The 15,336-nt window shown below is 45.2% G+C and overlaps 1 protein-coding gene across 7 annotated transcripts in view; it reads left to right on the top strand.

Annotated features, from left to right (window-relative positions):
* The window catches only part of chl1b (cell adhesion molecule L1-like b), a 64,521-nt gene extending 49,539 nt beyond the window's left edge, over positions 1–14,982 (top strand). For 6 of the 7 annotated variants that reach the window (XM_077014066.1, XM_077014062.1, XM_077014067.1 and 3 more), the window contains 8 exons: positions 601–823; positions 1,711–1,826; positions 3,166–3,370; positions 3,469–3,591; positions 5,507–5,686; positions 10,798–10,929; positions 11,767–11,839; positions 14,227–14,982. In XM_077014066.1, coding sequence (XP_076870181.1) covers positions 601–823; positions 1,711–1,826; positions 3,166–3,370; positions 3,469–3,591; positions 5,507–5,686; positions 10,798–10,929; positions 11,767–11,839; positions 14,227–14,428 — 1,254 coding nt within the window. In that variant the 3' untranslated portion in view covers positions 14,429–14,982. Of the gene's footprint in view, positions 1–600; positions 824–1,710; positions 1,827–3,165; positions 3,371–3,468; positions 3,592–5,506; positions 5,687–10,797; positions 10,930–11,766; positions 11,840–11,992; positions 12,076–14,226 lie in introns of all 7 variants that reach the window. The other variant, XM_077014068.1, reaches the window with a different exon arrangement.
* Positions 14,983–15,336: the final 354 nt, after the last annotated feature.

Genomic DNA, 15,336 nt, shown 5'->3' with positions numbered 1-15,336 from the left:
AAGATGAATCTCTTCCATTCTCTGGGTTATTACTAGGCTCTCCGGCTATGGTGATTGATCTGCGTGTCTTAGAATTATGAGGTCTCATATTAATGGTGTCCTTTTGTAGATAATTGTATCTCCTTCAATCTCCTTCTGCCAGCTCATTGTTAGATGTTTCGAGGCTTGGCTCTAGGTTTCTGTTGAGTCCTTGTTAGCTGTTGTACCTCTGAACAGACGAGAAGCCAGCGGTTAAGTGATTTTAGGTCTGGAATGGTTCTGTAGCTTAATTGGAGGCTGGGGGTTATTAGCCTGTTGAAGTGAACATGCTTCAGTGTTTGAACACATCGTTACGGTCACGGCCATGTTGTTTCAACTAAACCGCCACTATCCTACACTTTGGGGGTGGAATGTCAGTCACTAGGGAAGCCCTTACATGCACACATGACTTGGGTTCCTAACCTATTTATTGTTGCTGTTCAGACCATCTGTGAGGTCAGATATACAGGCGAACACATAGGATAAGCAGTTAGCATACCCAAGCACCATCACCTACTGTGACCCCCTCCCCCTGAAAACTTGTTGACGTGTATAACAGTTCAAACCCCTTGGCCTTTCCAGCCATTGCCCCCCATTGAACACAACGGGCCCGGTCTGGAGTACAGGGTCAGCTACCGTCTGCACGGCACCGGAGAGGACTGGCACACACACATGGTGAAGAGGCACTCGTTCGTGGTGAAGAACACTCCTACATTCGTCCCCTACGAGGTCAGGATCCAGGCCAGGAACCACGCAGGCTGGGCGCCGGAGCCCCGCACCGTGATTGGCTACTCGGGGGAAGACTGTAAGTGGACAGGTGACCCACGCGTACCTCTGCGTGCGCCTCCGGGCAGGCAGCATTCCGTAAACAATCCACTCCCCGTATGCTACGCACGTGAACACAGTGTCAACAAGCCTAGGGGTGTGGCGACCCGCTGATAAAATACCGTCTCCGCCTCACACAATTATCGGCGCGCCTGGCCCGCTACGGAGATCCGTTTCGCCTTATTGTGGTTATTAAACAGTACACAGGGGGACGATTTCCCCACGCCGAGGCTCGGTGCCCCTTCCGCAGACTGACAAATGAAATGCTGTCGTGGCTGTGAGCTATTTACATTTTCAGCTCTAATTATTCGTCTCGCCTTCAGTTTTCTTGTGCAGCTGCCCCCCCCCGACGGTATCTCAGGTCGCTTGTTCTCTGTGTAGTAGGATTAGCCTATGCTCACATGCATTCCCCTTTTTATCTCTCTCTCTCACTGTCTGTCTCTCTGCTAGCTCTCCCTGTCTCACTCTCTGTCTTTCTCTTAGTGTTCGCTTAGTTTTTTGGTCACTACAATGAGTCTGAAACATTTTCCCATCTCTCAGTAATACTAGTCTCTATTAGGTCAGCGAAATGGACTCCTTAGATGTAGAATAGTAAATAGTGTTTCATGGAATACAGAAATACTTTCAGTGTTTAGACAATGGGATGTGGTTACTTAAAAAAAAAACTAAAAAGACACAAACCACTATTACTGGTGGCAGCAAATACTACATTTACTTTTGAAATGACACCACAGTTGTGTGTCTGCGTGAGGAGCCCAGCTGGAGTCTAAGCTTTCCGCGTCATTATCCCGACGCAAGCGTCCCCTGCAGCTCCAGGAAGCTTATATGGTGTCTTTAGATCTGGTGTGTGTGTGTGTGTGTCTGCAGTTCCATCAGCTGCCCCAGACGACGTGGCGGTGGAGGTGATGAACAACACTCTGGTGAAGGTCAGCTGGAGCCATGTTCACAAGGACAAGCTTCATGGCCATCTGGGAGGCTACACGGTAATCCCTCACACGCATCCTTCAGCCATTTAGTCCGCGGTTAGATGGCCGGAGTCCCCCCCGTGCAGGCCTCAGGCTGCAACCTGTCCCACCCCGGCTTGACCTCGGGCCACGATCCAAAATACTCACCAGCTACGCCATCCCGGCTGCAGGCCAGAATGATCTTGACACCAGGTCAGGACGATCTCGACACCGGGACTTTTGATAAGACAAGATAAGATAAGACTTTTATTATCCCGCCTCGGAGAAATGTGTACATTACAACAGCTCAAGTACACGTAAGGATGAAGTAAAATAAAAATATAATAAAATAAAAAACACTATACACATATAAATCAAAACACTATATACATTTATAGCCAGTAATTTGCAGTTTGTACAGAGCATACACAGTATGCTTTATGCACATTACTGCAAGCAGATATTTTAAACCAACAAAAACACTGGCACTGTTGTATAGAAATGTAAGTCTATTATCATGATTTTTGAGAAACTAACAATGAATGCTGTAGTCAATAAATGTTTATTAGAAGTATACTTCTATTTGCTCTCCTACTTTCTTACTACCCAACTGATCCTCTATCCACGTCTAATCTGCACACTCCCTCCACACCTGAAATAACTGAGCTCTTTTCTAATTGGCTAACAGAGGTTTTTTCTAATTGGCTAACGAGCCACCCAATCACATTTTAGAACAACGGCAGAAGGATATAGGGGTGGGCAATCTTAGGAAACATCTTCCAATTGGTCGAAACAAGATAGCTAGTTACCAGGTAGCCATGTATTAATTATTAGTTATTGGTTATATAGTACAGGAATTCAAATAAGAACAGTCCTACCAATTAAACATATAAAAACATAAGTGTGATGTATTGGCATGTTGAGACTATATCATAAGACATTTTATCAGATTGCTCACCGTGTCTTGCTCACCGTGTCACTGTGCTATTGTCATAAAACCAGTGTTCTCATTGGTTATCCAGCCATCCAATCAGAAAAGGCCTCTGTCATTTTTGATTGCCTGAGCTTGTGGAACATTGTAGCACTGTAGGTGTGGAGTGATGGCTCAGATTAGAGCTTTACAGACAGGAAGCATACAGGAGCTCCGTGTTCATGATGGTAGTGTTACTGAGGGCATCTTTTATTGAGTACAACATTCATTGTTGCTGTCTCAAAAATAACCATTCCTCACAGCATAATAGATTTCGATATAACACTGCCTTTACATATCTGCTAAAATGCCCACTCCCGTGACACAAAATGGCATGCCTGGTGTTTGTTTCATGTCCTGTTTCCTGCTTACTGAACTCTGTCCGGCTGTGTGTTGCTGTTTTGCCAGATGAACTGGTGGCATCTGCGCAGTCTTCTGGACACAAAGAAGACGCACGGGGACAAGCACACGGTGGTGTTTCCCGGGGACAGGAACCACGCTCACATACCGGGCCTTCGACCCTTCTCTGAGTACAGCCTCAGCGTCAGCGCCTTCAATGGACGCGGCAACGGGCCAGACAGCCACCCGCTCACTTTCAAAACTCCAGAGGGAGGTAGGACACGTGGACATATCGTGATTCATTCCTTAAAATGTCAAAAATGAGCAAATTGTGTATTGAAATAAAAGTGAAATTCCCCCTTTCCCCTCTAGTTCCAGACCAAGCTGAAATGTTCAGGGCTACTGATATTCAGAAGCATGCGGTCATGCTTACCTGGTCGCCCCCAGTGGAGGCCAACGGTGTCCTCATCGGCTACATCCTGCAGTACCAGCTAAGTATGTCCCTGCTGCCTCTCTCAGCACCCAGCTGCTGTCCTGCCTCGTTTCCTCAGCATAGTTGTTCCTGCATGTCACCACTAGGGGGTATTGTTGTGCCACCTACCTGCAAGGGTTGTCTGCTCTGTGGAGAGAGACGTCTGCCTGATATAAGTCTCCCCAACCCCAGATGTGGTGTAGGTTATGGGAACGTGTTAGATTGTGTGTGTGTGTGTGTGTGTGTGTGTGTGTGTGTGTGTGTGTGTGTGTGTGTGTGTGTGTGTGTGCGCGCATGTGCAACATCGATAGTTATGTGATAGCACACTCAAGGATACATTTGTGGTGTGTGATGACTGTAAAGGTAAAGAAACCAGAAACAGGACATGATGTCAGCCAGAGCTGTACAGATCAGGAGAACACAAGAATACAATCTGAGTTCGACTTCCATCCTGACATGAAGATCACCACTTGGCATCAATTGAAATCATTGGGTAGCACATATGAAACACAGGAGATCTGTAGGTTAGCATCGAGACAAAGCCGTTTTTATTCACCCTGGCATGTCACAGCATCTAATAGCATAATCAACTCAAAACACACTCGTTTTGTCAAGGTGTCTGATCCCAGACACTTCACCTGGTCTCCAGGACATCCCGCTTACAAATCAGTAGATGTTTTTCAGTGGTTGGCCCGCAATAGCGTATTCGGGCCAGGACCATTTCTCTCCCCCTTTCTGGCCACAGACCAGTGATTCTGGCACAAGCGTATTACTCATCGCCCTTCTGGCCTTCAAGCTGGAATAAAGATGAAGATGGTTATAATACGCATGGCCTGGGAGGGTTTGTTAGCTAATTGTGTTTGATGATGCAGCTGATCGCTGTGGCTAAGTGCCATGCCACATATTAAAAGGAGGGCCATTTTTATCAGGGGAGTGCGAAAGAGTCCCCCGGTCGCCCTTTGAAGTCGGCTTTTTGAAGTCCTCTCGAAGGAAGCGGCGTGTAAAACGCCGGCGATAATGCGGCCAGCTGTCTGCCCGCAGCACGAGATGCCGCCCGGAATTGGACGGCGCCGGCACACAGATGTCTCGCGGCCGAGCCTGACCGCTTTTATGAAGTCAGTATTTCAAGCTCAGAACGGAACGTCAGCGAGGATATTTACAGATAATGTTTAACACCTTGGGCAGAAGCGAACCTCGTAAGCTACAGTGTAGCTGCCTTTCGGGCTGGGCTGGGCGGTAGAACTTCTCTGATACCTTCACGATGCATTCAGCTCAGCACAAATCGATAGGGGTTCAAACACAGTTCTATTTGCCATGTTTTACATGCACAAGTGTCCAATTATATTTTATCATTTAGTACACTGGTGTACATAAGCAAGTCATCTTATTATTCATTAGTTTATGAAAGTTCATGTATTTGATGCAACTCCCTCCTTATGTTGGCCAAGGAATACTTTATTTATTTGCATTCCTGTAAGACTAGAACTTCATAGGTTACTGGTTTCCAATATTCAGACATATCGTACTCATATAATCATCAAACCCTCCAAAAGCCGAATCAGTAGAGAACGGACACTAGGGGGCGCTAGGGGGCAAAGCAGTCCCAATTAGGGCAGTCATGGCCTGGCGGTTAGGGAACTGATCTTGTGACCGGAGGGTCGTGGGTTCGACTCCCACACAGGCCATGACTGAGGTGCCCTTGAGCAAGGCACCTAACCCCAACTGCTCCCTGGGTGCTGGGCTAGGGCTGCCCACCGCTCTGCACGTGCCGTGTGATCCACAGCCCCCTAGTAATCACTAGTGTGTGTGTGTGTGTGTTCTGACTGCACAGATGGGTTAAAAGCGGAGGACAAATTTCGATTGGGGTGTAAAAATCACAATTGACAAAAATATGGCACATTTAATTTTTTATTCCACTTCCCTATCTTCCTCTTCCAGTCAACAGCACCGAGGACGTGGGACCCCTCTTGTCGGTGAACATCGACAGCGCCGCCACCAGCCAGTGGCTCCTGCAGGACCTGGAGGCAGTGAGCCGCTACAGGTTCTACCTACACTGCTGCACCCGGGCAGGTTGTGGGCCAGCGGCCAGCGAGGAGGCCACCACCGGGCCAGAAGCACGTGAGTGAACGCCACCACCACCTCCACCCAAAGCACACCCCACGGACGGTGGTTTAGAGTCCTGCGGGTGGTGCCAGGGGTCTAGGGGGCCTGGGATCCAGGGGTCTGGGCATAACCAGTGGATAACCAGTGTCGCTATGCATTCTGGGATTGCGGACGAATGCAAACAGACATCACTTCGACCTCCCCCCCCGTCCTGCCAAGCCTTTTATATGCCACTCTAAGCAGTTCTTTACGACTAAACGATGTCATAGCAGTGCGAGAGCAGCTCATTTGTCATTGTCGAAGAAGCCGCAAGTGCTTATTGATTCAGGAGGAGGGCGAAAACTTTAGAAAAGGGAAAAAAAAATAACATGTCACCTTTGGGACAGGAAATGGTGGATAGTCATAGTTTCGAAGATGATAGTGAGGTGATAATCAATTATACGTGCCGGGGTAGGTGCAGCGTGGAAGTGTTTCACATACTTAACATCTACAAAACAATAAAAGAAAAAAGATGATTGATAAAGTGCAGTTTATTGTTTTTACTTGACTGCAGATTCACACGGCTCCAGCAAAGATCCCATCAATGCCAGGATCCTGCGTTGTCGATATTAATGTGCTGCACAGTAATGGAAATCACGCAGGAAAATGAATCGCCTCTTAGATATGGAGTTTGATATCTTTCATCCCCTTTATCAAAAACAGACCATTAAAAGTGCTGTGCGCTGCCCTGTCGAGTGGCCAAAATGATGGAGAAATGGGAATATCCATCTTGCGGTGTGTGGATAAAACCCGCAGTCCAGCGGTGTTGCAGCAAAGTCGTTTGAACATCCAGGAGCTTGTCCCGCTGCGTTCACTGCACGGGTGCCTCTCTTTCCCAGAATTCACAGTGCGTTTGTGGGAGACTGGCTGTCTGCTTTCAGTGTCTGCCATTTTTTGCATGTCTATTTTATGCCCTTTGTTTTCCTCACCAGCTTCTAGAGACGTCCCTGTTTTCAGAATCAGCACAAAGCGCTCTACTTCCAGTAGCCGTAGACGTGGTGAAAACAGTAGTGCCTCAGAGTTTTAGGCAGTTTGTTAGTTTGTTTGTTTTTCCATAATCGTGTAACATTATAGCAAGCGGAGTAGTTTGGGCTTTGGTGCACTTGCTTGTCATGGTAGTAGTTCAGTGCAAGCCCAGTTGGATAATCATAGATGCTGTCATATTGCTTCTCTTCAGATATGGCTGTTTCTGTTGTAGATGAGAGAAGATATTAAATTAACACATCATCTGCTACTGCGTTTAGCAACTATCACGGTGTTGTTTATGTAAAACTGTGCTTGACAGTACTTAGTGGTTTCTTAAATAGAATCCAAACTGAATTTGCTTCATGTTCAGTAGTGGTATTCAGTGGGACTCCGTTCTAACAGTAGTACTGATCATTTGGTTGATTAACAACTCATACGTAATGAGAACCTTTGCTATGTAGATTTAGTGGAGAAACTCAAGATCTTGTCTTTCTTTTCAGGGCACCCCAGAACTCGTTCTTCTCCAAGAACATCTACAGTTTCCTTTGTGGCTAATACCACACTTTCTTCTATAGGTACAAACATACGAGTCCATATCGGAAACTGGTTGTATACAATCAAAAAGTATTTGACTATACCAATCTAACAGAACCTATACATCGCCATGAGCCAGATGATACTATGTAGACGATTACAACGCATATTATAATTATGCAATGAATGTTAATGGACCTATGAGTAGTGACTACCAGAACCTCCTTCTTAAGGGTTGACGAACCCTCCAAACCGAGAAGCCACATTATGTTATGAGACCAACGATCATATGTGATGCCTCAGATGGCCAAGCTCTGTCAAGCAGGTGGAAAACCTTTTGCAGCAACACAAACAGCTAGAAGGAGCTCAGACAGCACCCCAGTCATCCTCTCAGCTGGAGGTAGGGATGCACGACCGAGAGAGAGAGAGAGAGAGAGAGAGAGAGTGTGTAAAGAAACAAGCTAAAGGAGAGGGACAGGACGAGTGGGAGAGGAAGGGAGAGAGAAAGGGAGGAATAGGATGAGGCAGAGAGGGAAAGGAAGAGGAGCAGAGAGGTGTGAGAAACACGCTAAGGGAGATGAGGGGGAGAGAAAGAGAGGCTGAGGGAGAGAGAGAAAGAAGTAGAGGATGGAGAGAGAGGAGAGGAACAGGTGAAAGGAGAAGATGAGGTGGCAGAGAGATGGGGCTGAGGGAGACAGAAAGAGAGGGAGAGGGAGAGAAAGAGACAGAGAGAGAGAGAGGGACAGGGAAACAGACAGAGAGAAAGAGAGAGACAGAGAGAGAGAGAAAGAGGGGGGACGGGGAAAGGGAGAGGCAGCAGAGAGACACACCTGCCACTGTTTGAGGGGAAAAGGAGGAGCTGTTGAAAGTCGTGGATCGGAGCGCCGTGAGAGCTTTGCCCTGGATGTTTGGGCTTCGGGCCCCACAGGACACGTCCATACATGGGGGGCCTCTCCTCCCCTACCGCACTGGCAGATGCTTCCTGTAGCATTTAATCCCCCTCTATGCAGGCGGGTGACAAAGCCCCAGCCAGCAGTGCTCGATATTTATAGCTCCTCCCCACCTCCATCCCCGACCCCGTGTTTTCTCTCCTTGTGGCAGGAATGCGTCATAGCGAGCTGCCAATTTTACGCTTCTGGCGCAGTACCGGGGAGAAAAGAAACACGTCTGCAATTAGAGGGTGACATTTTCAAACCTCGCGGTGGACAGGGTGGGCAGCGGTGGCCTCGGTCGCAGACACATTGGAGAAAGGCTCACCTAAGGAAAAGGTAGAAAGGCCATGATTAGCACGTCTGGCCTCGAGGACTGATGCTCCGTGATTGAGATGTACATTAACCAAGGCTGGCGGCCCCAGACACGTTGCCTAATTGGAAAACCTGAAAGCGGTGAAAACAATTAGCTTAGTGTTCTCCCTTAGACTAAGGTCTGTGTTACGTTTAACCATAAGCCTTCCTTTGCTTTGCTGTCACCATTTTCTCTTTTATGTTTTACTTGATTTGTTTTTTTTTTTGTTTCATGTGTTCGTTCCTGTCACATGGTTGCCTAACATCATTATGGTGTTAGGGCTCAGTGTGACTTCCTGAACCTAACACCAGCAAGCTATCAGTTGATATCTCTGATCTCCTTTGCTACACACAACCAAACAGACAGACTTCTTCTCTGCCCCAGTTCATCAATTAGTCATTTAGCAGCAGGAAGCTAAAAATGTCCAGCAGGTTTGCCAGCGCAGTAGAGGAGAAGGTGGTCCAGACTTGCTTCACCATTATAGTGTCATTTTTCCCCTTAGCAAATTCATTTCAAAAACAGTCGCTCTTTATTTCTGTTCCAGGGGCTAGTTTAGCATCTTAATGTACTCGACAGTGTTCCATGGCATGAAATTTTTGAATTGGAAAGTGATGCTCCAGTTATGTTAATAGGCGATATTTTATTCAGGTCAGATTTTTGATAAGGCCATATGCTGAAATGGAGATGAGGCAAATGAAAACAGAGTCCTCCAGCAGCGAACCTCTCCTAACGAACAGAGTTGTTGCGCAAACAGACCCGCCTCATCCTGCACTAACCCTTCGTTTATTTTTTTGTTTTTTTTTTGTTTGTTTGTTGGGGTGTTTTTTGCTTTAATACTTTTCAATCTTTTTTTTCCCGTGTTTGTGCCTCGGTTAGCTACAACTTCACAAATGTTAGCCGGACTCCGGCGAAGGAGGACACGGATTCAGAGTTGTATGTTGCATATATGAACAACCATAAGCCATAAGCTTACAAAGTTATTCAGGTAAACTAACTTCAAAGTCAAAGTAGCTTAAGGTAGCTGGTGACGGTGTGGCTGGTCGATGGAGAAAGGCCTTAATCCTTTAAGACCTAGCCTATTGTTGGTGATTCACTAGATGTCTTCGCAATTTAATTACTTTAGAGTTAAAAATATGTAGATGTGCCCAACTGGCTGGCACAGGGTTAAAAAGCAATATGATGGATACATTCACAAAATAAATGGTTAGAGCAGTGGGGAACCGTCAGGGCCCTCTACGCCCTCTCAGAGGGCCTAAAATATTCTTAAAACATTATATATATATAATATATATATATATATATATATATATATAATTATCCAATTTTATTTTATCTACTTACAGTTTTACAATCGACATCTAAACAATTACAAAAATTAAAGCAAATAAATTATTCCATTTTACCATACCAGTAATACCAGTTTCAAATGACAGTAAAATTGACCAATCATATCTTCCTTCTTAGTGGGCGGGCTTAACTGTATGATAATTTCCGCCCGCTGTGGCGACGCTAGCTGTCGTTAGCCTACCGGCGCTAGATAGTTTCGATTCAGTCCTTTGACATCCTCGTTTACATATTTCGCTTCCGAGAACCACGGAGCTGTAAACCTTATTTTGTTTGGAAACTTATTTTGCTTAACAAGTTATCTAGTACAAATGTTATTGTTTATTGCGTTTTTAAAGCTATACTGTCGTCTCGATTTTTTCTTTATTCTTTAATGCAGTTTATTAGGAGAGAAAAAAAAATTGGGGGGGGGGGGGGTGTAGCGGGCCCAGGTTTACTTGTAAAAAGTAAAACCTTGTACGCACTTCCTGTACTGTAGGTAAAGGTAGCTGTCAGATATCCAAGGTGTTTGACTCCTCTAAGACTTTCCCAGTTGTGGAACAGAGTATACTATTTGGCTACAATTGGTTGATAGTTCTTGCATTTTTGAAGGTGTCTGGACCAGGGCCAAAAGTGAGGGGAGAGAGGTCTCCACTTAAGACTCTTAGCTGTCCATATTGTCCAATCCATAAGTTGTGGTCCTTGAACTAACTTATCGTGCGTGAGCTGTCCATCTGCCTCTATCTGATCTGTCACCGACTCGATGCAAAGGAATTATGCTTAAACAGCGCCTTCCTTTGATTAATTAGACAAGCGGCCTGGCCGTTTAATATTCATTTGGCTGCATTTCCATTCCCGCCGCTGGTCCCCGGTCAGCCGTTCACCGCCCGACAGGCCTTGTCGATGTGGGCCGTCAATCTGCTGTCCCCGGTGAGGAAGGTCAGCCTGCGCTTTGTGAACTGACGTCTCGTATCTCGCAGGTCTGGCCAGCATCCACGGCAGCATCTCCAACCAGGGCTGGTTCATCGGGCTGATGTGTTCGGTAGCCCTCCTCACTCTGGTGATGCTTGTGGCCTGCTTCGTGAACAGGAACAAAGGAGGGAAGTATTCTGGTGAGGGTACACACACACACACACACACACACACACACACACACACACACACACACACATACAACACCCCCCCAATCCTCCTCGTACCCCAGCCCAGCCACCCCTGTGCTCTCCTTCGACCTGTTTGTGTTCGCTCAGAACCATGTAGCCCACTGGGCATAACAGACTGCTGGGGTGGGCAATTTGTGGAGAAACAGAAATAAGAAAAAAGAGAAAGAAAGGAAGAAGTACAAAAAATAAAAAAAACAGCAAGTATATGGATAAAATACATGGAAACAACACCATTAAAATCACAGGATGACTGCTTTCTCTCCTATATTTATACGCACCGGTGTGGAGAGCGGCCGTTTGTATTAAATGTGTCTAACGCGTTCTATTTAGAGAATACAAATAGAGTCACGGGCTCACAATGGGAACAGAGTGCAAAATGCTTGCATATAGCAGACGAGAACAACCATAGCGTGCCTGAGAATAAAATGATGCAGAGGGCGTGAGAGCACTGCATTAGCACCGCACCGTCTCCTCCTGGACGACTCCCAGAACGCCTTTCTAACCACCTCCTGCACGAGGAGCTGCGCTTTAGCTAATCAGCTGCTAATAGATACCAGAACGCTTCGTAATAAACAGAGGAGCATCCAAAGCACATGGCTCCTAATTTGGGATAATTATTAGCCAGATCTCTCTGTTGCCATTATAATGCACCATTGCACTATTAATGACTAGAAGGTAGCAATCTATCCACATATATCCATTTTTTAATTTATTGGCTCATTTCCTTTAAGAGTGTAACTGTGTTAATGATATTAAAGGATCCCCCCACCCTTATCCCCTCTTCAGTGAAAGAGAAAGAAGACCTTCATCCTGATGTGGAGTCCCAAGGCATGAATGATGACACCTTCTGCGAATACAGGTAGACAAATTCTAAGTCCATCCTGCCTCGACCAATCACAGCATTCCTGTCATATCCTGGCAAAATAATCAATACTGCACCCTGTGCCTCTATACTGTATCGTAACTATCTTCTTCTTTTTTGTATTGTGCTTTTCTTGTCATGGTTCAAAAGAGATCCTTATATACATGAGCAAAACATGGAGCAACACGGCAGCCCGAGCTCTGGAGGCGTTACGAGCTGAGTAACGACCACACGTACGTGCTAAACAACAGCGGCAAGCCCCACCCGCCCCTGTGGTCAGGCATCGGCGGCCCTGACACAGAGCTGTTATTTCGCAGTGCTTTGTGGGTAGCTAGCATGCTGTGGTAGGAATTAGGAGTAATTGCATCACTGTTAAATTGAAACGCTTTTGTTTCTGGGGATAGAATGGAGAGTCTGCCCAACACTCAATGGTTGATGACTGGTGATGGAGGGGGGGGGGGGGGGGGGCTTGGGGGAGGGGCACAAACTGGTTTAATTGAAAGGCACTTATCTCCAGGGCAACGATATCCGTGTTCGTTTCATTAATCTTTCAGAGATCCAATTCATAACAGCGTTTCAAGGGCTCTCTCTATGTAGACACAAACATGGAAAGGCAATCACTTGAAACAGTAGATTATCTAAGACCTGGGTGAGATAAATGAGGATGGTGGATAAGCCAAGCGGCAGTCACGAATCCGCTCGTGCTCTTGAGTTGCGTACAGGAAACTGGAGAGCACAGTCCTGAGAGGATGCATAACTAGTCTCGTGGGGTGGGGGTTGGGTCGAACGGGCCTGGAATGCACACGCATCACAAACTTCGCACGCGGGGCACCACACTGAGAATGCGCTGTGCGGAGCACTTCCACAAATCTTAATCTTAATGTTTCTCCCTACACAAATCAAACTAAAGTGGGCCTCCTGTAAAGTCGAAGGCAGGTGTTGCTTGTAAGCTCACACACACCTGCAGCTTCCCATAGGCAGAGGTAGGAATAAGGAATACGAATCATTCATTTGCAGTCTAAAAAAGGAAACTCGTATGTTTTTTTTTTTCTTTTTTTTTTTACTTTTCGAAATCATCCACTCGGCTTCAAATGCACTCTCTTGGGTAATTTTGAAATGAATGGAAGTGAATGAGTCAAACTGAACAGTCAGCCAGAGGGTGAAGCAATTTCATGCAAACTTTACCTATGCATTAATAATAGTCCTTGAAAAATTTGCCAGAGCATTCCGAGTAAAATGTTAATTCATCAAGGATTGCACATGACTGAAGACCTTAAAGGAAATGGTCACCCCAAAATGCCAATGTGTGCAGCAGTTGTTGCAATTTAGTGAGTTGGTCAGGTAGTGAGGGCCCCTTACGTGCCATTTTGTTATGCTAAGTGACCTAAGTGACTATTAGCTTTCATTCACCATAACTTGAGTCCAGTACTTAGACACAGACATGGACTTAAAAAGCCTGAGACTCGGATTTGGAGCTGATCATTGGACACATTACAGGCAATATGCGGTTCCAAGATAAATATGTAGTTCAACTGTACATTGTAAATGCTCTGTGGCTTATGTGAATTCACAGTACGAGTTAAGACACAGTATATATGTAAAAATGCAGCAATATGTTAGATTTTATGCATTTCATAACAACATCTGAAAATATACATTTTGCTATAAAATGAAGTTAAGCCGTGTGATAGAAACCGAATAGCAGTTTGCCAGCACTTAACTCGTCTTGACTCAGAAAATTGTCAAGAAGCTATTTTATAATAAAATGCAGAAAAGCACAGTCATAGTCTTCAGTGCAGTTATTTTAAAATCCTTCACAGAACACCTTTATGTGAATAAAATTATTATGCTGCTTAAAAGTAGCAGCAATAAGTAATAAGATGATAAGTAATAAGATGACTAGTACATTTGTGAAAGGAATGCAGGTGTGAGAAATGTAATGACCCAGCCTATACAGGAGAGATGAGAGCACAGGCATGCCTGTGGCTTTTTGGTTTTTAGCAATGGAAGGTAACCACAGATTTCCATAAAATGTTCCAAGCTGGTTTGAACCGGATTACATGGAATAAATAGATCATACTTTAGAAACTTTTAGAGATGTGTAAACTCATACTGAAGATGAATTCAGTCCTGCTACCACACCGGGCATGTGGGAGCTAAAGTATGTCTTTCGCGAAGTCAGAAAAAAAGTGTGTTATCCACAAAACTTGGACTTAGACTTGGACTGAGACTTGAATGCCGATGCCTCGGACTCGAGGCTTGATTAGAACTGGACCTGCTGTCGTCCTGAGCGTTTTGGGGCGTATCGTTCCTTTAACCGTGAGAACATCGCAGGCATGGCTGTGCGTTACATTCGTTCCATTTGTCCTTTCTCTTTGACCCAGTGACAACGACGAGAAGCCCCTGAGAGGCAGCCAACACACACTGACCGGGGACATGAAAGGAGGGGACAGCGGGGACAGCATGGTGGACTACGGTGACGAAGACGCACATTTCAATGAAGACGGGTCCTTCATCGGAGAGTATGCAGGACGCAAGGAGAGGTCCTCCGTAGAGATCAAAGGAACCAGTCAGAGCACAGCATAATGGACAGATTCTATTGGACATTGCTTACATAATTTGGCAGAAAGGAGACACAAAAAAGGACAAAAAAAACTAAAAAAATTTGACATAAATCCACCTGAAACATTTTAAAAGGGTTTGGAGCGTTAATGTGTTTATTGTCAATCACACTGTCAAACTTATTTTATATGGTTTAGTTTCACACATATTATAACAGATCAATCATTCCAGCTGTATATACTTTTATCACATGTTTCTGTTGTTTTTGTTTGTTTGTTGTGGAGTCAACCTCTGAACTGTCGACACTCTTTCTGTCTTTCTGTTAATGCAGTTTGTGTTCGTAATGCTGTTGGTGGAGGGAGTAAAGGCTCCTGTCTTCATTTGTTCGATGCAGTGAGGTCTCTGTTTTCACAACTGTCTCTGTTGGTAATCACGTAAGTTTTCTGTGAGGGTATGAGCCTTGTGGTTTTGTATTTTTCTTTTTGTTTGTTTTTTTTTGTCTTCTCTTTTCATTTACGGCAAATATTATTGACATTTTATATTTGGATATGCGTTCATTAAATGTGGTTTAATATGTGTTCAAGAAGTCGTTCATTAATTTATTTCTCATATTTTTGGAGAAGGTTGCTGATTAGCAGATGAAATGGAGGCTGAATTATTATGCAATTACGCTTGCATATTATTGTATGGTAAACATATACAAGTTTTGTAGCAGTTCACGATACATGAACCATTTTAATAGCATCCTACAGTAACATCCAGTTACCTCATGCTCCCATTTTAATTGGATTGTAGCATCACAACATCACGTGTGTTCTCTACCCCCACCACTATACACGTGTGTTCTCTACCCCACCACTATACACGTGTGCTGTCTACCCCACCACTGTATACGTGTGTTCTCTACCCCCACCACTGTACACGTGTGTTCT

This window comes from Brachyhypopomus gauderio, chromosome 8 (assembly GCF_052324685.1).
Source record: "Brachyhypopomus gauderio isolate BG-103 chromosome 8, BGAUD_0.2, whole genome shotgun sequence".
Lineage (NCBI taxonomy): Eukaryota > Metazoa > Chordata > Actinopteri > Gymnotiformes > Hypopomidae > Brachyhypopomus > Brachyhypopomus gauderio.
The sequence above is the reverse complement of the archived record's forward strand: the minus strand, read 5'-3'. Positions and strand labels throughout refer to the sequence as shown.